Source organism: Brugia malayi, assembly GCF_000002995.4.
Source record: "Brugia malayi strain FR3 genome assembly, contig: Bm_v4_ChrX_scaffold_001, whole genome shotgun sequence".
Classification (NCBI taxonomy): Eukaryota; Metazoa; Nematoda; class Chromadorea; order Rhabditida; family Onchocercidae; genus Brugia; species Brugia malayi.
In genome coordinates this window covers 17615299-17640548 of record NW_025062479.1, presented here as the reverse complement: position 1 = coordinate 17640548, position 25250 = coordinate 17615299, and the positions used below count along the sequence as shown (strand labels likewise).

At 34.6% G+C, this 25250-nt stretch overlaps 3 protein-coding genes across 5 annotated transcripts; all 3 read right to left on the bottom strand.

Moving 5' to 3' along the window:
* Nucleotides 1–487: 487 nt before the first annotated feature.
* Bm391 (Uncharacterized protein) lies at nt 488–2327 on the bottom strand (the record flags this gene model as incomplete). 3 transcript variants are annotated; one of them, XM_043075208.1, is made up of 4 exons in its annotated part: nt 488–636; nt 1029–1088; nt 1533–1659; nt 2208–2327. In XM_043075208.1, 4 exons carry the CDS (start codon nt 2325–2327, stop codon nt 488–490), a joined length of 456 nt encoding a protein of 151 aa, XP_042931142.1. The 3 variants fall into 3 exon arrangements, with proteins under 3 accessions (XP_042931142.1, XP_042931143.1, XP_001898008.1); XM_043075209.1 differs by lacking the exon at nt 2208–2327 and having other exon boundaries at nt 1533–1650; XM_001897973.2 differs by lacking the exon at nt 2208–2327 and having other exon boundaries at nt 1038–1088; nt 1533–1650.
* Nucleotides 2328–7266: 4939 nt separating this feature from the next.
* On the bottom strand, nt 7267–10603 carry Bma-orc-5 (Uncharacterized protein; the record flags this gene model as incomplete). The annotated part of the gene is made up of 9 exons (XM_001897972.2): nt 7267–7315; nt 7502–7614; nt 7773–7949; nt 8631–8738; nt 8823–8963; nt 9124–9236; nt 9499–9610; nt 9850–10101; nt 10448–10603. 9 exons carry the CDS (start codon nt 10601–10603, stop codon nt 7267–7269), a joined length of 1221 nt encoding a protein of 406 aa, XP_001898007.2.
* Nucleotides 10604–12555: 1952 nt separating this feature from the next.
* On the bottom strand, nt 12556–24901 carry Bm4272 (Uncharacterized protein; the record flags this gene model as incomplete). Its single annotated transcript, XM_043075207.1, has 34 exons — nt 12556–12756; nt 12985–13094; nt 13210–13417; nt 13759–14031; nt 14264–14497; nt 14624–14733; nt 14886–15015; nt 15124–15276; nt 15434–15544; nt 15815–15949; nt 16072–16216; nt 16406–16710; nt 17036–17260; nt 17363–17481; nt 17642–17709; nt 17889–18061; nt 18353–18549; nt 18765–19014; nt 19219–19619; nt 19787–20016; nt 20137–20204; nt 20525–20724; nt 20928–21129; nt 21229–21363; nt 21787–21891; nt 21999–22149; nt 22306–22387; nt 22555–22696; nt 22892–23025; nt 23270–23414; nt 23499–23635; nt 23940–24216; nt 24419–24621; nt 24802–24901. The coding sequence occupies 34 exons, from the start codon at nt 24899–24901 to the stop codon at nt 12556–12558; spliced, it is 5859 nt and encodes a 1952-aa protein (XP_042931141.1).
* Between the last annotated feature and the right edge of the window lie 349 nt (nt 24902–25250).

Here is a 25250-nt window from a genome sequence, read left to right as displayed (position 1 = left end):
AAATGTGAACTTTCGATATCTTCATGAATAAGTCCGAGAATGTAATGAAATGAATTACATTCATAGTCCCGTATTATTTAACATTTATTTTGTGGGTGAGGCTTTATAACCAAAAACTCTTAATTGATCTTCAGAAACGAAAATCATTTCCGGAAAGCAGAAAGGCAGAAAATTTGAAATTTTTCACAATTATTTTTTATTACATACCTTCAGAAATCTAATGACTTCACTCTTGAGTGATTACCACTTAAATTAAAGCTAATGCTTGAGAATTGCAAATATAATTAAAGTTCCTGAGTGTTAAGATCCATTCAAGCTAATAAATGCGGTCAGTATTAGTGTAAACGTGGTCAGTGAATTCTAAATAATACCTAAAGAAAAGATGTGATTCTAAGCACATAAAATTCAACAGCCTTTAATATAACCAAATTCAATGTTTCATTAGCCATATATACGAAATAGGCATAAAGAAATGAGAGATATCGGACTATCCAAATCGAAACATTGGTAAGTCACCCACATGACGGATCTGATAGCGTGCTTCATCTCCTGAACCAGTATTCCGTGTAAGTCGTCGGAATGGTAAATATGGAATATGATCATTATGAGTATTTTCGAAAACATCGGACCAACTCTCTGCAAATTTGATTTATGTTTAAATGAGATAGTTCTGAGATTGATTTATTCTGCATTCTGAACTCGATGAGTTTATGATTTCAATTTTCTGCTTTCAACTAGTTTAATTTTGATTACTACCTCACACTACAAAATTTTTTACCACATTTATTTCTAAACATATATATATATAATTAAATAAATCAATGGCATATTGATAGACATGATCAATATCAGTGCGAACGTGGTCAGTGGATTCCTGAATAACACCTAAAATGAGAATGATAGGAGTTAACCAGTGAGACAGACCATTTTAACATTTCATTAGTTTATTTGAGAATTTTAAATTAGTCTAATTTTTTGAAATCTGAATTGATTTTAAAGAGTAAACTTTCAACTTCAAAACTGCTTACCATACTCACCTCGAGATAGTAGACCTTCTTGGGGTATATAAGTTAACAAAAACTCATCCGCTGAAAAAATTAAATATTGTTAACTTGTCAACGATCATTCCAAGAACATGCATAGAAATTATATACAAATTCACTTCAAAATCATAACAGATGAAACTTTTCTTGACTAATCTTCTTCTTTCAAAATAGTACAACTTTTTTAAAAACGATAACGACAAGATTAGTAGAATAATGAGACCAGTGTCTTCTTGAAAAGTCAGTAGATAAATTATTGAAGATAAAATGGCGGCTGAGTTTGACCATTTATTTGCCAACAATTCTATTAATGCGGAATTTTATAGAAATGTCGTTAAGCAACGGAACAAGGAGCAAAGACAGTTATTCAAATGTTTGCTAGATTCGATAATATATAAAAAAATTTCGGAAGAAAAATAAAGTTTATCTGAAAGAAATTGATGGTGATCAAATGATTTTCAGGTTCGGTTTTAAAAAGATAAAGCTTACGCCGTAGTGTCAATTTCCTGGAATAGAAGATTGGAATGGCAATGGTGGACTGTAGAAGGATTAGCAAAGCGAAGCATATTGTAAAATGGTACGAGATGCATACTACTTCTCTTGACATATTAATAATCTAAAATAAATATGGTTGGGCAAAGATTAGTTTTCCGGAACTTGCATCGAAGACAGTAAGTGGATATTCCTGTCTGAAAGCATGAAGCTAATAAAAACTACTATAATGATTTATTATATTGTCGAAATATACTTCAATGCATTTTTGTAGAAGTCTAATATTTATTGAAAATCATTTGAGAATGCGTTGTAAATGGGACAGTTTGGTCTGCATCAGTTTTTTTTCCCTTAATTTTGATCATTTCTGATCGCTTTTTATACTCAAAAAAGCTTTTTTTTTTCTACATTTGCCGTGATGATAGGAAGAGCAAGCAAAAATATATTAAACACTGTGTCTCAATCAATTTGTCGCTTGTACTTGTTTTCGGTGAAATGATAGCATATCACTCATTAACTAATTTCTGGGAGAAGATGAACAATTTGTCAGATTTAAACAAATTAAAATAAAAAATTGCCTTAATTAATAAATACTATTTAGTCTCTTATCTTTCATTATACCTTGTAGTAATCAAAATTATCATTACTTCAGATTTAATGTTTGAAACTTACCATCGAACTAGTTGCAGAATTCCTTTTCAACTTTTTGAGTCTTTTGGAAAATGAAGATAGTCTATCACATGTCTCATCTATTTTATAGTAATTGGCAAATAAATATTCTAATTGCAACATAATTTCAATGGAAAAATAGTAATCACAATTGAATACATAGCTGTGAAGCAGATAAATATATAAGCGATCTTTGAAAGACTTCGTTATCCGATCATTTTAATTATAAAGTGGTTCACGGAAAATAAAAGTAAAATTTGGGAAGGAGTCCCAAAAAATGGCTACCCATTTTCGTTTCTAATTTATAATATTTTTGACATGCATAAGTTTTCAATGCTTTATCGCTAATTAATCAGCCAATCATTCTGGAAATCTAAATTCATTGGTTGATAAAGTCGATAAATATGTTTTAGGAATTAAGATATAACAGATGAAGCTTAAACATAATATTTGTTGTAACGCAGATAAAGACGAGCAGAAAATTATTGAGTAAATCCTCGGGCATACCACTGCAATGTTATGTTTAGAATCAAATTTATTTTTTAAGGCTTCAAATAGATGATGTGAAGTGAGTTTGGCTTCAAATCAAATTCCTATAAATAACTGTCCCACAAACATGGATAGAAACAATTATCTCCAAAGCTCTATTTGCGATAACAAAGTTCCAATTACCTTTGCTCACTGTTGTTCATTTTATTCGGATTACAACTAAATCGAAATAATTTAACATTTAAATGAAGAAATGCAAGATTCATGTACAGAATCGTTTAATTTCCTCATTAGAGGAAAAAGTTTTTATAGGAAACATTTATATAATGTTAGGATCGCCAAACTGATGGAGTTGCCGTACTATAAATATAAATATTGAAAGTAATTGTTTCATTTAACGAATATGAAAAAAGCAGTGGATCAAATGATTTGCACATCAAAAATTCAAGTTTTCGTTATCAGCTTATAAATAACTAACAGTGATTCGTACAGCTTGTTATGATGTCGTTAATTATTTATAAAGCTTCGTTGAATTTTAATTTGCTGTATTTTCAAATTTTCTTACAGAAAAAACTCTAAATAATTCGTAAATGAAAGGGTAATGGCATAATTATAAAGGAAAGAAAGGCTCAATTTTTTTTTGAAAATTTGCGTTAACATAAGGTGAAGAACTTGATTAGATCTATGTCAGGTTTTTTACTTTTCATTTATAGTGATCAACCCTCAGATATTACTTAACTTTGTAAAATGAAACAGATTGAAGCCTCAAAAACATTGGATATGCGGTTAAGTTCATAACATTAGATCAGGAAAATTCATATCCTTGTTGTTAATTAAATTTTATATGGAAAGAAATTCAATTAATGCATTCAATATATTTTCAGTATAGGAAAGAGAAGAGGAAGAAATGAAATTCCTTCTAACAGGTAGTTCATATGTTCTTAATTACTTCACTATAATAATTACTTCTTGGTTGAAAAACAAAACTGATGAAGTTTAACCTAAAATTATAAGTTTTTCTATTGAGTAATTCTCCTCAATTACGTTGACTAAAATCACAACTGCAAACAATAATTAGAATCGAAGCTATCATTCAATCTCGATGAATTAAATGAGTCCGATTTTTCTGTTGTCATCCTGGACAGCGATTACATCTCTTTACTAAATGTTAGGAAAACAGTGTCAGAGTGCTTAACTCTTTTTAGCTGATACTACCTTCCTGCATAACAGGCTGTTTTGGAATTTTTTATAGGTTGGTGACAAAGGTGTCCTTATACTCTATAATAAAGGTGTGGAATGACTAAAGCGAGAAATATTTGAAGCACATTAGGAAAGGTCCTTATTAGGCATTGGATCAGTGATTTTCTACTGCTAAACATGATTCGGTTCATCGGATCTTATACCATTCCAAAAATTGGTTACAAACTGCTAGTATGTAATAAGTTATTTTAAACTTAGCATTCTTCTAATATTTTTGAAGTTGTAAACAAATAGGATTTTAATAATCAAAAAAAGATTAGAAATAGATTATCTTTTTTCTCCATACTTCTCATCCTACTAAGGCATAATCTATTTCCCCTATACTTCTCCGTTTGTTTGAACTATCTAAAAATCACTGGTAAAAGATTTTCGCAGAGTCGTAATTATGCTGATGAAAAGGACGTAAGGATCAATTGTAATAAGTGTTCATCGACAAAAACTTTCTACAAAACCTCTACCAAGCCTTTTTTGCTGTTAAGAAATTTCGAAGTAATTTGAATAATTCAATATTAGTCACTCGTCAGAACTAATAACAAACTTAACTGCTCTCTATAAAGAATTACTATCAAACTTGTATCCTTCCAAACTGAATGTTCGATGTGCAGAGTCTCTGCCGATGTATACATGGTTTTGAATCCAAATGGAATATTTAAGACTACTACTTATTTCTGTTCCCCTAAAGGACTATTATACTCCGAGTAGACGAACCCTAAAAAAAATTTTATTGAAGGCAAAGCTCACCAACATCAGTGCTATTCCCAAACATTTTCCCGAACACAGTTATCGTAATGAAAGGATTGTGTGACTCGTTCCACTTTCATAACATTCCAAAACTTTAGCTTTATAGCTAATCAACTCATGCATAAGTAAGTTCTCACAAAGTTACCGACTTATTGAGATTGGCAGTGCTACCGTTCAGCAAAGTGCTATGTCAACGACTTTCTGGACACCTGGTATCTAGAGGCATGAAATCGTCATTAAGATATATATAGCCCACAACGACATATGCACTAAGAGTTTCAATAATCCTAGGAACAAACGAATTCAGATGACAAAGTAAAAAGCTAGTTTTATCATATGATGCAAAACTACAATATGGGAAAGAAAACCTTTAGAAACAGTTACCGCAGTAGAAGTCACTCACTACAAATGAAAACAAGAGGAATCAATGCTTCAAGGTATCCAGTGACTAGTGCCTTTGTAAAAATGGTTATTTTATCTTGTCTTCTATATTTTGGGTTTTGTAGATTGCCGAAAATAAACTCACTGAGTTAGTAATTTTAGATGATAAAGAGATAGGCAAGAAATGCAAACATTTAGAATGTTATCATTGCAGCTAACGATACTTTAGGTCCCATAGTTATATGAATACGGTTAAAAGTTTCCCATATCTGTCTCATAAGAACTGGACAATAAAAGATTGGTACTGATAATGCTACCAGCTCTATTTTTGTTTTTCTTCTCGGTTGAATTAAGTTTTACTAAGTATTGCTCAAAATAGGAACTTTTTTCGAGTTTGAAAACTTAGAGTTATATATTGGGAAATTATACTACTGTGGAATGTCGATAGAACTGTAACGCTAATAGTAATTAAAACAACAAAACTGTAAGTTGCTATCATTTTAATATTGCTATAGCTGCCAATAACATGTCTCCAATTCATTTTCGTCATTTCGGTAATCTAATTAAAATTGTACTAGTTTTATTGTCGCTTATATTTACTCATAAATGTACTAATTTAGTTCCTCTTAATGTCATATATTCTTGCTTTCCTATTCTAATGATTCTTATACAGGTAATTTTAAATTCTAATAAAGTATATCTACTAAAGTGGTCGATGGATAAAAAAGTCAAGCGATCAGCAGGTTGATTGCGCTTTACCAATATAGTAGACAATGTTCCGCTATTAGAATTTAATGCAGAATTCAAATATTTGTAATAAAAACTAGCTTATTTCCTCGGTAATTCCAATTTGTCTGAAAGAAAATTGCAATTTGCAATTTTCCATGTTCATGTATGGGAGTAGATATTGATGATATTGAAAATGGCATCCATCCTTGCTTGCTAAAGGAAGAATGCTTTATTGCAAATGACCATTTTAGATCTAACTCAGAAACCGATTGGATAATTCTTAAAATAAGTTTCGAAACTTTAAATCAACTGATATGTGAAATCCACAAGAAATACTAAAATAAATCACTAAATTTTTATAGCAAGCAGGAATAACCAATTTGAGATCAGAATGATTTAAATTGAAAAAATGGATAGACTTACAAAAATAAAAATAAAACTTGTAAACATGAGAGATTTAGAGTTTTCGCTAAATAATGTTCCTTTCAATACAGTACGAAATCTCAATTCGAAACTACTTTGTCTTGTCGTAAGATAGTCAAAAATCAAGAACATTAGGAAAAATCCTCGCACCCAATATACCAAGTGACAACATGAGCCACCATATTAAGTAGTAAAGTTGCAATCTTTTGTATCATCCATAAATAATTATTTTAATTTGTGACGCCTACATCTTCCATATTATTTCAATCAAGTTCGTATACAATCTTAACTTCGAAACACTCCACCGACACCTTTAAACCATACCCTTTGCTCGTGTAGAACTTTATTATTAACTCCCTATGTGCTCAACTCAAAACACCTCCCCCAAGCAGCATTATGCTTCTCAACTCAAAAGCCAACAACACTTATCAACAGAAAAAGACTACAAACTGTTAGGAATGTTCCTAAAGCAAATTCAAAACGATCGCAAACTAATTCGTTGTAATGTGCTACATAAGGGAGAATCGTCCTTTTCACTTTAGTTCAATTTATAACATGAGAGTATGTAGTTCCTTCAAAGAAAATCTAGTGAATTACTGTACAATACGAACTGCATAGAGCTATTGCTCCTCGTATTACTCGGAAATTTTTGCTACAGTACATCAAATCATGCAGCGTATCGGCTGTGTTCTTCTTTAATCCAATATCATTTAAATTTTATCGCAATTTTTATATCATATACAAAGAATGTAAATGACTTAGAGCGCAGAGCACATGACGTGAAAGACAATAACAATGAATAAAAGCATTACTGTTTGTGCAAGCTATTTTTGCTACTTTGAATTCTAAATTAAAATTAAGTCTTGTTTCTATGTGGAATAATATCGTAATGAACCAATTGAACAAATCGTCAGACGAGCTCTAAGCATGGGATACAATACGCCTGAAAATGCATTTGAAATATTTATTCAAATGAATATAAGATTATGAAAAGTTATTACAAGAAACAAGAAAAAAGCCAAGACTTGCAATGCGGTTCTTATGACGAGAAATCAATAAGAAAATCACGAATTTCGATACCCATTGTCCTGAAAAGAAATCGAATGATTTCCGAAAACCCTACAGCAAATACGCCGCATTAGCTGCTTATTAAGCGTATCAGGTTTCTTTTCATTCGTTTTAAATTATTTCACTTTAATATATGAACGCCTTATCTTCAAGAAAATATTCAATAAGGCGACATAAATTTGAAAACACAAATGAAATTAACCAACCTGGCCAACTGCTCCGAAAATTCAAAAGTTGCAATGCAACGATACTTTGGAGTATCAAGATTTCCATCAGCAGAAACCCGGTTCAAAAAACCCATTGCACACAGCTCTGCAACCTAAAAAAACTGTTCTACATTTTATACTCTCTGCAGAATTGTAATGCAAAATATGAATCTATTTCATCATAACATGCAGTTTATTTTTTTAAACACCATATCACTGTATAATAACAAGAGTATTTAAAAATAGACTTTTAGTGGTTTATTAAACAAACTTGTGCATGGATATCAGCAGCGCAGTGGTTTCTCATGTCATGCTTTTCAAGCATAGCAAGATAGATGAAAAGCAATCTTTGCACCGGGAACGGTTTCGGACCAGTCTCATGAGCTGATTCTAAGTTGTTCCGCAATCCTTTTGTTGTCGGTACACGACGTCTCTGTTTCCCATGATTCTGCACTTTTTTTGTTCAAATCATTCACAAAAAATTAGAGCTGTTTCTTTTTTGCAAATTATCAACGCGATTTTTACCGAAAGGTAGGAAGATAATGCCTCTAATTCCTTAAATGAGAGACATCCCAGGAGGTTTTATTTTTTGAAACAAATATTAGCAGCTTAAATTATGGTCGCTCCATTCACAGGAAATAGATCTCAAGAACTAAAATGTAATAGGAAAGAGACTAATACATGGATAGCTTACGATCAGCAAATTCAACTACCAGAAGCCAAACAAGAAACTTTAGTTAACAAATACGCAAGTTACCAGGTATCTTTGCTAATATTCTCTTGAAAAAATTGTGGTTAACAAAAAGAAGAACTAGACAAGCAAAAATACTGGAAATAAAAAGATCTACTTTATCTATGTTATGGACACAAAAAAAAATTCAGTCAAATGTACACTAAAATTTACTGAGAATGAAAAAAATTTACTGAGAATGAAACAGCAGCTTAAATCATAGCATTTCCACGAAATTGTAATCGATGTCACTAACAACAATGCGGTAAATCTCACCAAATTTACCTATCAAAGCTGTTTTACATAATCGATACTACACTTTCTTTTTTCATTGTATCACAAATCCCTGGGCAATATACAACAATATATAAAATTAAGCGTGATTCACCATATGATTACCTTAGTAAAAAAGCGACGATCACTATTAGGAGGATTATAACTTGCACAGTAAGCTGCGATAAGTAAATACTTCGCACTTGTTGACAGACAAAATGTTTGTGCATCTTCCTGCAACGAAATATTAAATATGAATAGGTTCTTTATATGCCTTCATCAAAATACGCTGTTGCAAAATGAAGGGTGTAAGTGTACCACAGGTCTTTTCTCGCTACGATAGAACAACTCATCGGTTCTATTTTGTCCTCTAGCTGTATAGCATGTCTTCAGTTTATTTGATGCTGCACTATTTGCCCAATTCTCATCACTCGTTCCTGTGTCCCACAGTTTTTCGATCTAAAAAATCCAATAGAAGTCAAGAACACATTGCAAAGACAAAAGAGATCATGCTAGTTCTGCTATAAATTCTGCTTATAAAGTACTTTTAAATTAAATTACCGTAGCTTCATGAAAACAAAAATTTGGAATATGATCAGTTTAAGAAATTAATTCATACAATGTATGACAACTGGTTCAGGTCACGACACACAGAATAAACCATATCTAGCATACATCGAACAAAATTGTTGTCAAAATTGAGCCTTGCTGACAGTGCCTCCTGAACCTCACCTTTAACGGAGGAATTTAACAACGAATACATATTATAACATCTACAGAATTTTACTCATAAAATTCATTTAAATACGACTCCCGGTAATTCAAAACAAAAAATTGTTAAATCATTTTCTTTCTATCATCAAGACATTTGATCAGGTTTTACCGGACTTGACGTAATATTTATAATGTTTTTCTTTGAAAAAAACTTTCGCATAAGAGCATAAGTTAGACCACCAAAATATCATATTCAAGAATCGGTCAAATTAAATGGCACCTTTCGATAACGCTTCAAAAGCAAATTGCACGGGTGACGATATATGTTCGGTAATTTCAAACCTTGTCCACGGTAGTCGAGCAACCGACACCAACTTAACTGTGCCACCATACTAATATGTAAAAATGCATTAAATAAGCGAGTATTGAACTGTAACAAATAAGGGAATATAGCTTTAAGATTTTACAACAGAGAATAGACTGCAAATGCAGATTAAACGAACCAAAAGTCTTCCACAAATCTGAAATTTGAGATTTCTACCGCTAACCCGCCCCTTTTAGTTTTGATTTTCGAGCAAAAGCATTGGAACAAAGTACCCCCTCGGTCAACATCCAAGAACAAATGCAGTACCTTTTTAGGAATGGAAAAGAGTGCCTGCAAAAAGCTCGGTGGAAAGTTGAGCAACATTTCGGAGTTATTCAAAACGATAACCATAACGACCGACTTCACATATTGCAGTTCCGCCTTACACTCCTCAAATACACTTTCCAGATTTTCAATCTTTTTTCCAGATTTTGAATGTGGCAACAAATTATATAGGCCTTGGCAAAACAACTTGTGAGATCTGTGATTCACGTAACAGTTCACGCGCAGAACCATAACCTAAATTAATCGCATAAAGTAGAAAAAGTTAACACAGCTTGGTAGCTAAAAGTCAAGTTCACCGATCATGCAAGGCCTCAGCTAACATACGACTAAACTATTCTCAACAGTACTTTTAGCAGTTTCTGTTTGCACTGATTTCAGCATAATATCGCTTCAATGGGAGGCAACTCTTTTACTTTCCCTATACCTGTACCTTTCTCCCTACCAAGCTTCGTCGCTATAACATACTAAGATTCGAGACAAATTATTTACACGCAAGTCTAATTTATCTAATTTATAACTTCCCGCTGCAAATTTAACTCTTGTATGAAAAGCTTTATGCAATACCAAGCAAAAAACAAACTTCATCATTCTCCTTTACTTCTTCAATAACTTTCTGCATCACTTCATCTCTTGGACCAGCAGTTGTTCCATATACGTGCAGATGGGTAATACTCGAATTACGGCATCTTAACACGGAAACGATTTGCCAAAGTTTCTTTGAACATGTCGCTTCCATGCCCGACATCACTGTCGCTAACACAAACAGAACCTTTTTCAATCCTAACCTAGAATATTTTTAAAACGTTCTGACTGTAATATTCTCCACGGATAACTTTAATAGATAAACGGAAATGACAAAATTACTAAACATTCAATATATTATTCAATTATATGCAATGTCTAATCACTCCTATTACCTACTGCTTTATTTCCAAGAAAACATTTTATTTCAAAAACTATTTAACAAACTGCACTTTCCACTAGCTCATGTAATGACCCACTTCCCCCTCTCTCTCTCTCCCTTAATCACATTCTTGCAGAAGCAGTTAATAGACAGTAAAACAACCCATCACGACTCTGAAAGCAATGATACACCTGGCAATACAAAATGGTAACAACTGTAAGTAAAAATTATTGGTTTTAAGGGAAGGTAAACAAGCAGTCTGAATAATACTGCATGAATATGAATTTTTGTTCCTTCTTGTTTAACTGAAACACCGAAATTCAAGGATGGCAAAAATATATTGATTCAAATAAGTTCTAAGAATAAATTGACGGGTTGAACCGATTTACAAGCAGTAAGAGACAACGACAGCATCGTGCGACACCTTATTGGCAAAAAATTTTTTCTGAAAGTTACGAAACAGAAATACAACTTCGTGAATCAGATAAACTGCAAGGAAAATAATGAATAGGAAATCATGCAACATCTGACAGAAAATTCTTAAACAGAAAAGAGGAAAGATTCGAAACACAATTAGGTAAAAAAAACCACAAGTCAAACGAAATACATTTTATCAAAATGTCTATTACAAATAATTATGATTAACGTTCGATCTAGATAATGGCTCTTTCTCCTGTACTTCCAACAAGCAACTGTAATGTCATTTCAAGGTGTGTAAATGGCTAATAAATAAAGCTATGCAGTGTTCGCAAATAATAAGCACAACTAATTTCGTGACACACATCCTCGAAGAAAGCCAAATAAACTGATTTTGCACATTTTCAAATATAAATAACCTTCGGTATTTTCGATTTTAAGACTTCACAATATATCACAACTTCTCTGAAACTACATACGCACAAGCATACCCTTGACAATTAATGATTTATTATCATGAGCTGTTTGTTCAACGAAGCGTTGGATGTATCTTCTACGTGACGAAATGCCAATTTACAAGCCTTAAACATTATGGGAAAAATAAATAGAAAATACAGTAGAAAACCATACTAGCTATTTCCTACTATTGTTGTTGCTGCTGCTATTTATAAGTCGATGTAAAAAAGTGCGAAAAAAAAGAAAATTTGTAGGAAAACATTATGAACAAATAAATGATTGTAGATAATTTGAAAACATATCTCAGAATTACAAAGATTAACATATTATAACCATACAATGCAACAGCACGATTAACGATATAGCATAACTAATCATAAATGAAAAAAAGTGGTAAGAATGAAAAAGTGCTGTAAAGTGCGAATTCAGAAAGTTATTTAATATCCATCAGTTGATAACTTTATTGACGTATTACCTGGTCAGTGGTAACTCTATACCGAAAGTCTTTCTGTTCCAACTACAATTTCTCAAAATATTCAAAAGCAAAATGTCAGAAACATATCTTGCTGATAATTTTGTAACAAACTTTGAAAAGGTTACAGACAGTAAATCCTTTCTCAGCGAACATTAACACTTTATGGTCGGAAGAACATTTTTCGTAGATAAGCTGACGAAATTCTCAGTGAGAAAAAGACAGAAGGATGGACATATAAATGCAAAGTAACCAAATAAGAAAACATTTGTAAGAAATCGATTTCAGTTTCCAGCTCCCCTTTTTGCAGTAACGGAAAAAAGAAAACATGGCCAAACAGCAATGCACTTTAGGGGAGCAACAATAGTATATAAACTGGAAACTGTTACCTAGCATACTCAAAATTCATTGTTTTCAACTTTTACTTGGAAGGAAACATTTAAACTTTAGCTGTTTTTTGTCGATTTGAACTATCCAATGATTCAGTTGTAGGGCCGGGAGCCGAAACACTAGACACAGAACTTGCACGAACACTTTCTTCCGGTGTCGGGCCACGAGTACTGTTCACGTGTGCCCCTTGAAAGCGATCAATATTTCCATGAATAACTGTATCACTACCGTCTTTACTAGCATTCTGATGCTAAAAGTAAAAGAAGCTTATCCAGACTTTACTCAAACAATATTTTTTCCATTCAGAAAGCTGAGGAATGTTCCTTATTAAAAATAAGTTGCATAAAATCAAAGAAATGCCAAATTTAGTGAAGAAATTAGATGAACTGCATGATTAAATTTGCTATGCTTAAATTTTATTAAATGATCCGTAGTCACTCACGAGCAAGCCTAGGGAATTTAGTAAAGCAAGAAAAACCTGATAATTTTGTGCACCGTGGTACTGCACTGAAAGGCTTACTGGAACTGTCCAACGATCCGATGACTGATAACGTGATAGCGCAGTACGATTTGCTGGAAGAACAGCACCTAAATAAGAAATTTCACCAGAAAAATTATATAGTGCTTGCTCCTACGACAAAATTTGCTATAAAAAGAAATCTCCTTATCTAAAATTAAGAATATTAAATTCTAAAAAACATACCATTTGTATATTTGAAAGGAAGTGCAGGAGCTCTTGTCCAAGCAGCTGTCATAATGCCATTCGCATCATTACTGGCAAGTTGTGGAACAGCCGGATAGCGTATTGGTGGTGGTGGAGCTGTGAATGCATGAAGTTGTGGTGCCTGATTAAAAGTAGCAGCAGCCGACATAGAGTAACCAGTTTGGGACGCTTGAGAAAAGTTTAAAGGCTGAAAAGTAAACAGTCATCAAATAATGCAGTGAGAGTTATTACAGAAAGGAAAAAAAAACCTGGCAAATCAAAACAGATCCCCCATTTTTGGAAAATTTTGCTTCATACCAAGATTTTTTGCCTCAATTTAGCATTGTTTTTTGTCTTTAAATTTTATACACTTGAAATATTAACTTTTATACAAGAAATATTAGCAGAATCAAAATTTATACAATGTACAAGAATGTCTATTTTTATACCAAAATTGGCAATGTTGACGTAAATCAAGATGCGAAGAACTATTTTTATACAAAAATTGGCGAAGCACGTTTCAGTAAGATCCATATAGCACATTTTTACCTGCTGCAAGTGCGGAATTTGTCCCATAGTATTCGTATTTCTGGCCAATGGATTATTAATTGTACTCTGAGTTTCGCCACTGCGTTGACTACCTACAGCACCCAAACTAGTGCCTTGTAAAGAAACAAAATCTGGAGGAGGAGCCATGAAATTATGTGGAGGGTGTAGTGGTGGAGGAACCTGATGATGAGGCGGTGGTCGTCCCAGATGTGGGATTTTAGCATTACTGCTCAAAACCGACGGCACTGGACCAAATGCGGAAGCAGACCGAGGCTGAAAGCACTATGCTTTACACCTCAGTGTTAGAAAAGAAAAACAGGTAATTAAAAAATGTTTGAAAGTCACACGTTCGAAGTATTTCAAATGAATTCAAAACTGGGCAGGACCTATAAAATATCGTAATATAAATTTTCCACATAGCTAATGAACAGTGTTAGAGTGAATGCTAGATTGAAAAAAAAAAAAAGTGATAGAACTAAAAAAATGATGAAACGAAAATACTAACCGAACTAACTTGGAAACGTTGCACAGTACTGACGGACTGCGATGCAAGCGAAGGTGTGGCGTTGATTCCGGCCAGTAACTCAATTTGCGGATTAGCATTCGACCAGGTCATACTATTCCCCGCTGCACCATTGGGAGGAGGATGAATGAAGAGCTGCGACTGCTCGACAAATGAACCAGGTCGCGAGCGTGTTGTTTGAGTTTGATTTGATGGGATGGCATTACCAATTAGCGTCTGCAACAAAACAGTGAATGCTGTATTGGTGTAACAATGAATGTAACATCGAGAAGATCGTAACTGTAAAAACAATATTAAATTTAAATAGTAAAAGATAACGCAACACTGTGGGAAATTATTCACCTGACCAGAAGTAGTCGACGAATTAGGGTTATATGGTTCGCTAAATACCATTGAATAATGAGGAAATGGTGCCGGTGGTGGAACTTGCGTAAGAGACTGCAGATAAGCTCCTGTAATTATTCTTTTGGTCAACTGAAATGCAAATAGGCAGAAAATTACACCAATATACGCCCCTGAAACACTATACCTATAAAATATACATATTTTCAGTTCTCATATACTTCCAAGAATCGTCCATAAATTTTTAATGAATTTGATTTACCTGGTGGTAAGCATGCAATAGGAGAAGGTGGTGGAAGCAGCGGAACAAACGGAGTAGACGAATTCGTTTCTTTCAAGTTTACTGTGGCACTGTTTGCAACTTGCTCACTTGCCTGAGGCTGTGGTCTTACCTGGAATATTTAGTTCTTCCAAACTACGTATAATTAATACTTGATTTCCAATTTTATAAATAGTACTCATGTTAGGTGCAAATAATTCAAAATATAATAAACAATTACTTTCGCAACATTTGGACCATGTGATACTGATGAAACTCCAACATTAGTAGATCCACTTTTTTCAGCAGCCAGTGGTGCAATTGTTGTATTTTCGTTACCATTTCCAAGTAAATTATTTGCAAATTGTTGCTGTCCATGCCAAAAATCTTTTACCTTAAATATATCGAAAGTGATCCCATACAACTCAATAAAATATTTTTTCTCAAAGATTAAATAAAAGATGAGGAAGTTTTAAATTAAAAAAAGGGACTCTGAATCGCAAATAAAGAGTTACTGCCACTAATTGGAGAAAGGATCATAAATGAGAGACTTTATCTAGTCTTTGCTTCAGACATTCATCATCGTTTGCTTCAAGCGCGACATTTGCCAGAGGTGAAGCACCATCATGTTTCGCTACCAACGTTTCTTTTGATGACCCTTTCTGCAAAAACTGGAAATCCAATAGTAGATAAAAATGAAGAAAGAATTTGAGGTTGATGAACTGATTCAAATTCCACCTCCAAGTTTCAAATTATTTAGAAAACATATGAAATTCGAACGATTAAAATGAGAAATTGCCATTACGTCACAATCAGCAATGAACTCCATACTTCACAACCACAACATTCTTGACAACATCTGTCGGTTACAAGTATTTAATGCATTTTCTGTTGCAATTTATCAGCTTTAGAGTCTGATATAAATAAATTACCAAGCTCTGCGTATTGTCTTGTAAGGAAGGATCAAATGTAAATTGATATTGTCCATTTTCTCCACGAGTTGTAGTACCAGTATTAAAATTCGTCGTAAATTCTGCATTGTTCTTTTTCACCGTGCCATCCGAAAGCTGAAAAATTTTTAAATACTAGCTTGATGAGTCAAAAAAAAAGGTCTCAGCACATTATTAAGAAATTTGTAGACCAAAGTAGCTACAGATATTCAATACTTCACTGAAACAAAGGCAAAAACCTTTCGTGCAGTATGAAGCTGTTGTTCTCCCTCCGCTCCTGTCCATAAGTCAACTTCCTTTTTCACCGAAGCGTTTACTCCCGAGCCAGAAGAGGTGCTCACTTTTGGTGTAGGACGAGCTATTGGTGATGGTATTACCGGACGACTAAAACGAGAGAGGTATATACATGAGTTTTAAAAAATGGCAATTCAAGCAGGACATACTTTATGATTGTTCAATTTTAAATTTTGAATCAGAAATTCTTATTCCTACGGTTTCTAAGGAAACTATGAAAATGAAAAACTTTTGTCTCTAGAAAGTTAAACAATAAGAAACTTTATACGTAATACACACTTTTCAACTGGTGGTGATGGGTCTGTTGATTGTTCACGAACAATCGAGCTGTTCCAAACAGTAGTGTTGAGGGTATTCTGTGCATTTGTTAAAATTGGACGACTCACACCACTACTAGCATCTCTCACTCCATTATTACTTGTATTCATGGTATTCGTTTTCGTAGCAACCTCATTAACTAAATTAGCACCGTTTGGACCAATACGATCATTCTTTGCTGATGATTTTTTTCCTATTCGTTTTGCTTGCACTCGTGCTTTCCGTCGCTCCATTTTCTCCTTTTCCTTAATTTTTCGACGTTCTTCCTATAACAAAACTGAAAAAATAACCAAAAAACACTGCATATTTTTAAAACTGAACTGCGTAAATCCTTCTACATTATTTTCTAATTCCTAGCATTAAATTCTATATAAATTATGATACAGAAATTTCCTACTGTTCTATCCAATCTTGTTATTACACTAATTATAAAAATCTGTCTCCAAAAATGCTAAAAATACAAGAATTAAATTAAAAAAAAACTGTGCCAAAATGAAACATAATTATTCCATCCAATCAATAAAAACCTCTGGGAGACATGTCTATATTGCTAAACTAGACCATGGTTCACGTGCCAACTGCAAAACGTACTGCTTCTAACTGTTCATTGATTTGTTGCTGTCGCAGTTTCCTACTTTTCTTAGATAATACTTCTTCGAAATCATCATTATTCTCCATAGCATCATCCACTTGTTCATCTGGACGATCATCAATCACGATTACACCTGCATTGTTGATGTCTACTCCCGCCAGCCCGTCTTTGCAGGTATCAGATCTTCGTGCTGCTTCACCCTGTGTTATCGGCGCTGTTTCCTGCTTTATTTAAATTAGATTACGCTTAAAGTCTTAGGTAATATCAACTTGAAAATGCTACAAAATATTTATGATACTCTTGAAGTAATCATCTTGGAAAGACACCTCCTTTGCTAACTGGGCACCGCGGGTGGCCATGTGCGACGTAGTGCTGGCGGGTTTCACGTTTTTTGAACTATTAGTATTACGATTGAGCACAGCTCCGGTACCGCCTTCACGACGTCCTGTAGAGAAACTATCAGATACGAAGAATACAACGCAAACGATTTATAAATTCTCCTCCAGCAACCACAGCTTACTATTGCTAAGGAAGGAGAGAAATCAGAAAATTATAAAGCTGAAGTTAGATCACACACGAGTAAAACTTCCACAGAAATACCTTACCATTGCTGGAGCGAATAGTTCTGCGTGAGTTACTATACTTCGATGGAGCATTCTGACGCCGTACTTGTCTGCAAAATCACTTTTCACTTTCATGTGATTTTAGTAACCTGATGGTTAGAGAAAAAAAAAAAAAAAAAAACGGAAAACTTTAACAGGGAATCTTGCCTCTCACAATTTAACTTTCGCATAATGCGAAAACAACGCGTTAATTCAAATTACCGGTCATCAAATACAGAAAATCTTTTACTTTTGTCGGTCTGCGAAATCGCTACTCTCGGAAGCTGTTTCCCATTCTTCATGTCCTTCTGAAGTAACCGGTGACTTTAACTGAGGTGCACGCTCAGCACCCCCACAACATGACTGACCATTACCATGACCACTTTCTTGACGTACGCCACCAGAATGCCTACGTCGACGCATCTGTAAATTGTATCTTAATACTTTCACGTCAAAATAGTCTTATATAATAATAGAAAACCAACAATCGTAAAGTTCTAGTTAATAAAAGCGGAGTACTTTCACGTTTAAACGAAACAAAATAATGATTTAAAGAAAGCTTAAAACCAAAGAAATCCATTCTTTATTTCAAAGAGACTAAGAAAAACAAATTAAACACTACAACGCAAACCCAGAATCCACTGTTATATAGGGAGGAACAGAGAAATCTACAACACAATATCTCAATTATTTTTGAAAAGTAAAGAAACATACATTGTGTGCTCCTCGAATCCCGCCCCGTCTGTACGATCCATCACCATGAGTTCGAGATGAACTTCCATTACCTACCACTTTATGCTCTTCATTAGCCTTTTTCCGTTTTCCTTTTTCGGGTGAATTTTGATAGGCACCTGTTGCTCGGACATCACTAGTGCGCTGAGAATTAATTTTTGCTGAACCGATGCGAGCACCTGCAAAATTTAACATTAACTTATTAATCAGTTTGGATTTTTGTGAATTTTTCTAATCAATCCGTATTTCTGAGAAAGCGAACTTATTCTGTGTTTTTCACATCTATTTATGACAGTTCATGAAACTGCCCCTAGAAATAAGTCAACCAAAGCGCCATGAAATAAGGAAATCAGAAAGGCAATCTATATTAAAAATTCTAGACATTCGAATTGACCTCTTCTTCCAGTGCGACTATATTCTTGACGTTTCTTTGGCTCATATAACTGCTGTGCATTACGATGAGAACCACTCTGACGAGTGATATTTCTACTCTGCATATGACGTTCCTGATCCGGCAGTACACCTACAGCACTAAAAACCTTATCTTCCTCTGTTTTTTCTTCTGTTAATGGTTCTTTAACGGATGGTACATTCACATAAGTATCCTCAACACGAAATTCGCCCATATTCGAGAAATTATCTTCCTGAAAAACATGAAATCAACTTCTGAAGAAGGAATGAAGACTATGAATTATGAAGAAGATAACTTCGAAATACACCGATGGCTTATTAAGGAAAAACACCGAACTCAAAACAGCGCATTTTTGGATCGTGTTTTACACTATGGTTTATTATAGTCCATTCCTATCGGAAGAACAATGATAATAGTAGAAAAAAAAAAAATTAACCTGAGGTTCTTGACATTTCCCACGGCGCTGATTTCGCTCACACCTATTTTGAACTCGATGTGCTTGTCCAGTACCAAGATGTTGATGTGGCATACTGCCACCACGACGTATTCCCAAGAAGCCACCGCAACCATAGCTTCTGTTACCACGAGAATTTATTAACGATGAACCGCGCCCGGAACGATGAACTCGAGAATTCACAAATTCACGCTGACCGTGGAAAAGTCCACCATTTCCATCTGTCCCTACATTTCCATCTTCCTCTTCTTCAGCTGCATAATGATCTGGAACGCAAAATCCATCATGCTGCTGACCGTAGTTGTATTTCTTCTCCACCCACTTATGCGCATCTCGATTTCGACTTCTATTACCAGTTTTTCGACCATTTTGCTGCTCATTCCCTGAATAAGAGATTTCGGAGCGTCCTACCGACAAATTTTCATCAAATGGTTCGTTTGCACTTACACCTACATTAAATACCGTATTTAGTAATGTTAAACATTATTAAATGCAATAATTATCGTCTTAATCATCCAGCACCTATCATCATCAGTCTAGAGGAACTCACCTGATTGTTCATTTACTGCAGGGAACTGCTGCTGTAAACGCATTTGATTTAAGGTATCCTGCTGTGCCGCACGTTCTCTTTCAGCACTTTCGCGTTCCTCTGCTCGTTTTTCCCAGACGTTATCTGCCGGTGGTGGTGCAATTAACACTGATTGTGCTTTTATGGCACCCTCGACTCCTTCTTCCCGTGTTTTTGTTGTTGTATGTGACTGTTGTGACATACTATCCAACCTGATCGACAAAGCAAGAACATGTCAAAATCCCACAGCATTAATGACAAACAAAACAAACATATGTTAAGAAAATTACATATCCACCTAAAGTCAAAGTCATTATTATATATTAACTTACGAAGTTTTTTGTTTTTGAGTCACCCATTCATTCGACGAATTGCCATCAATCTCATGATGAAACAGTGCCTGCGAATTATACATTCCTTATTTGCAGGATTAGATGAAGAACACAAATGACAGACAAAAACCTAAAAACAAAAGAAAAAGTTGTCCCTCTCCCCTCCAGCACCCCATCCTAAATATAGATTACGGTGCCTTATTTATCATTACAAAAAAATAGTTCCTGAAAACAATATAACATCAAGATTTAATGAAAATAGACATCACGTAATATAAAGATTAACTAACTGACCCTGGCTTCTTACTGCCAACATAGCGCGTACATGCATTTGGTACATTATAATCCATATCATTTCTCCCAACAGTAGCAGAATGTAATTTATTACCTTTTGCTGGTGTCCCTGAATACGTGAATCGCAACTCCTCTTGTCAACATTTTTTTGTTGCTGTGTCGGTTTGCGTTGTGTTTGTGGGTTAGCTGTTTCGGAGGACTGATTAATTCCTCTTTCGATCGGTAGAATAGTTCCAGGAGCCATTCTTTTCACGACTTTTGCTGCTGGCCTCGAAAGTTTTGTTAGTTGTAATTCTAAAAGGTATAACTGTTAACATAATCTTACATATTATCTTTTTTTTTCTGCAATTCACCAAGTATCAAATCACTTTTATAGAAGAAGATACCTAGAAATTTCCAAAATCAAAAGATCTAGAAATGTAAAACAATGCAATATCTCTCATTCTGTTTATTACATCTAGTTCTGAAAAAATTATGTAACCACATACAACATTTACCTTCATCTTCATCATGTGTGTCACTGTCTTGTACACCCATTTGGGATAATTGCTGTGCGATATCTCCCTTACTTTCCGGGCGTTTCAGCATTCGAAATTCGATTCGCTGTAATGTTTCCTGCTCATCACGTCGAGTAGATACATCGTATCCACCCACAACACCCCAGCATTCCCCAACTCGATCTACTGGATCATCATTATTCTGAAATTCATAAAATTGATATAGCTATCTGCACCACCTTATTTGAATTATACGACACCACCACATCAAATCGGATTATATTTCGAGTTATAAGAAAACCTTTTGTAATCCAAAGCTGCCACGAACAGATTGATCCCATTCAGGATATGAATCATTTTCATATGCATTCATCACTCTAACTGATCCATAACCCGACGGTACGCTACCACCTTCGCTTTCCGATAGTGCTGAGCTCTAAAGATTTTATTTCTAAGAATAGTAATTTTTAGGAAATAAAAATAAATATATCAATTTCGGGACTGATTTACTTAATTCCGATGCAGAACTCATACCTCTGTTAGTTTACATTTAAAACTATTGATTATAATAGGTTTCTTAGTGGTATTGTTGAATTCTTCAAAAAAATCCTCCACTGTCAGGTTTTAATCCATCAACAACCACGATAATGAGTAAGGTAGTTTGAGCTGATCAGCTTCGTCTTATATTTTAATACATTGAACTTAAAAAAATTTTTAGAACCAGGAATGGTGAAAATTTTTTCCAGAATTGAACAATATTACAAAAAAACCCATTATAAGCAAATACAGGTATCGGTTCTAGATCAAAATTAAGCAAATCAATGTTGTCTTACTACAAATAATATTTCAGTGAGCATACTTGACTAGCCATACGTCTTTTCTGGCGCGAACGTTCGATAGCCGCTTCACGTTCAATATTCTGCCTGCGACCCAACTCTTCGTCGCGATCACGAGTATAACCATTCTTAGATAAATTTTTATATGTTGAATTCCAAAAAAATTTTTTTGTGTGAAGTGTTTTGTTAAACCTTACTTTTAACAGTATTTTCAACTGAACTTTTAAGAATTTACCTGTGAGAATTCTGGAGCACACTGCTGTGATTCCTGACCAGAACAGCTAATAGTGTGAAGCCATCTGTGAGTTTCTTCATCATTACTACCATACGTGGTACTCTGCCACTCACTGTTACCTCTAGAGGTGAATCCGTCGAAATCAACACCTCTAAAACCGTCTCAACTTTTATCACTAGAAATCGAATAGCAACATGAAATCCACATAAATTACATTCTTAGATGCAAACAGCAGAATTAAAAACGAGAATCCGAAAGTTAAACTTATTATTTATTGACAATGTTCAGCACTAATGAACAAGCTTACCGATTATCACACATCACCCTACGAGCATAATTCGGCTGAATATCACTTGATACCGTTATTTGAGTTTCGAGCATAACACCGTCTAAAAAAGTTTGAACGAAATCATATAGGTTTCGCACGAAAAATCTGTCAAATACTATACTAGAATCTTCTATGAGAAGAATTACTTAAATTCATCCAATAAAAAAGCTGGTTGGCAAAAACAGGTTACTCATTACATAACTGAATCCAAATAATTATTCAGAACACCTTTCACTTTTTCCAAATATCTTCGATTGCCGCAACCTTCTTCGCCAAGTCCACTTTTCGGCTGTACTTGCTTTCCATCTGTTCCGTTTTCGGATGGCTGCAAGTGTGCACCATAATTTGACTCGCTTCGTGCAGAATCCGTCTGGATTGCATAACGGTAGATAGCAGTAATGTTAATTAATGTTCCTGTCAGAAATAACAAACATCCCTAACTAACGCTGCAATAGCTGATGATGGAATATACTAAAAAATTTCATTAGAGAATTAATCCAGAATATTCTCCAAATTGTTGGAGCTCAAAACTAATTTCTGAAAAAGACGAAAATATGCATCATACCTGTGCTAGAACATAACTTGGTGGTGGTCGAGAGTAATTTGGAGGTGGAACTGCTATGTTTGCTGGATACTGAGGCGTTGTTAAAGGAACAGTTGTTGTGCATGGACAACTTGTTTTTCGTATTGGCACGTTTTCTGCAACGCAAATGGGAAAAATTTTTTAACAGCTAAGTAACACATGAAACATAAACAGCTACCATCCATTCATGTTCGTAAGTTTTGAATTACCAGGAAAATAAGATTGAGGTTTCAAACAACAAATATCTTTCAGTTTAATTTTATAATTAAAGACCCATTAATATTCACTACTGACCAATTAAACTCACTTTGCATATACAGTACATCTTCAGATTAAAAAAGCTGAACTGTAACAGCCAACCTTTTGGTAATGAATGACTGTTTAATGTTTCCAAAGGACCTGAACTGGAAACAGACACAACTGGTTGAAGTTTCGGCACTTGGAATGTACCATTTGGAGGTGGTGGTGGTGGCACTGCTGTTGTATCGTAGTAACGAGAGGGCAACTGCAAGAGTAAAATTTTGTTCGCATAAAGTTTCCCACTTATACAAAAAAAATTTTATAACATTAGCAATACAGTGAAAAATACCTGTCTTTCTGCAATACGTGCATTTACAGTAGCAGATAAATAAGATAGTCCCGAGTTCGAATGTAGCGTCACCTGTGGTACATCCCCTTCGTTTCGTGATACTGCTGAACTGCCTCCGGCACGCCAACTTCCAGACTCTAGAATTGGGTACGTACTAAACCTCTAATTTACTTGTGCACACTCGGACATTAAATTATTTTCTCGAACAACAAACATATTTAGATTTTGTCTCTCTTCAAACTGTAAAACTGATGTACATTAAAGGAAAATTTTTGCAGATTAAAAATTAGTTTTCAAAATAAACCAAGCTAACAGTGATGACATGTATAAAAAATTAAATACAGGGACATAAAAAAAAATGCAGAAACGAAATACAAAATTTTATAGCCGTGAAATATGCAATAAAACTAATCCATGAAAAAAGAAAAACAGGAAACGAACTCTGTGGCTTGAGACTTTCGGTTAAAGCATTGCTGGACTGTTTTGCAATGGTTGCAGTAGCAGCCGCAAGTGATGGGAAATCCCTCGATGAGGCCGATACTGTATTTGCATTCTGCAGTGCTGCTGCTTGCGCTTCTGCAACATTCGGTTGTTTCGCCCATGTTGGTCGTAAATCGGCTGTATGCGGTCCGCTGCCGCTGCTTATTCCGCTTAATGTACTTAATGTAGCTGTTGTTGTTGATGTGGATCCCGTCAAGTTGACTGACGACTTTACTACCTATAAAACCTTCAATATTCTAAGAAGTTAATTCTAAAAAATCTTGGAACCATATTTTGCGAGGTGACTTTACCAAACTTTACCAGCATTCTCTTTCTGCAAATATGACATATCCTTCAGTGGCTGCAGCAATAATTAAGAATCGAAATCTTATAGTTTTGATTGCTTTTGCAAAATAAGCCTTTGAGCAATTTCCTCATACCGAATGAAAATCTGCTGTTTGGCCATTTGTTGTGCCTGTATCCCCTTTGGCCCAACCAGTGCCACCCTGTGGCACAAGTGCGATATTAGGATCTTGTCCTTGACTTTCTGCTCTTAGCGAAGGTAACGTGGCTGGTGGTGGCATACGACGTACCACCGCTGTTGTTTTACCAAGACTTTGAAGTCCACCATGCTTGCCCACACCTGAAATGCGCTAATCGCGAATTGACAACGAAATGCGTAAATATCACAAATTTTTAACGAATTCTTGAACCATTGTAGCATCTTAAATGAAGTGAAAGAAAAAATAAACACTAATGCACTTCAACTGCCTCCTTACTTAACTGATATCCAGGTTCGCAAAATTAACTGTAAAATACATACCGGGCGCCTTGACGGCGTTTTGATTCTTGCCCGCGTAGATACTATTCACGTTGTGGAGCTTAGGTTTAACGGCGCCCGCAGCGCCTCGCGCGGAAGACATCCAGAATTATATAAATGTAACAAGATAGAATCAAAAACAACGGAATACGTAGAGGGAAGAATCGTGACTGTGGGAAACTTGACAACCTAGAATACGAATTAAGTTAAAGAAGTGTAGTAAAAAGGATATGTTACCTTAAGAACTACGCTAAATGAAAAACCTGAAATACATTAGGTCTAAAAGTCCAGGATTTGAAAGGGTATTAGAGCATGGATTCTTGAAACCGCGGATTTTATCTCACAGCTGCATATTGTATCGGAAATCTTTAAATCAGAAACCTTGTCTTAAAACTCAACATAAATTTGCTAAGTCGAAGAGTAATTCCAAATAAAAAACTAACTTCTAGTAG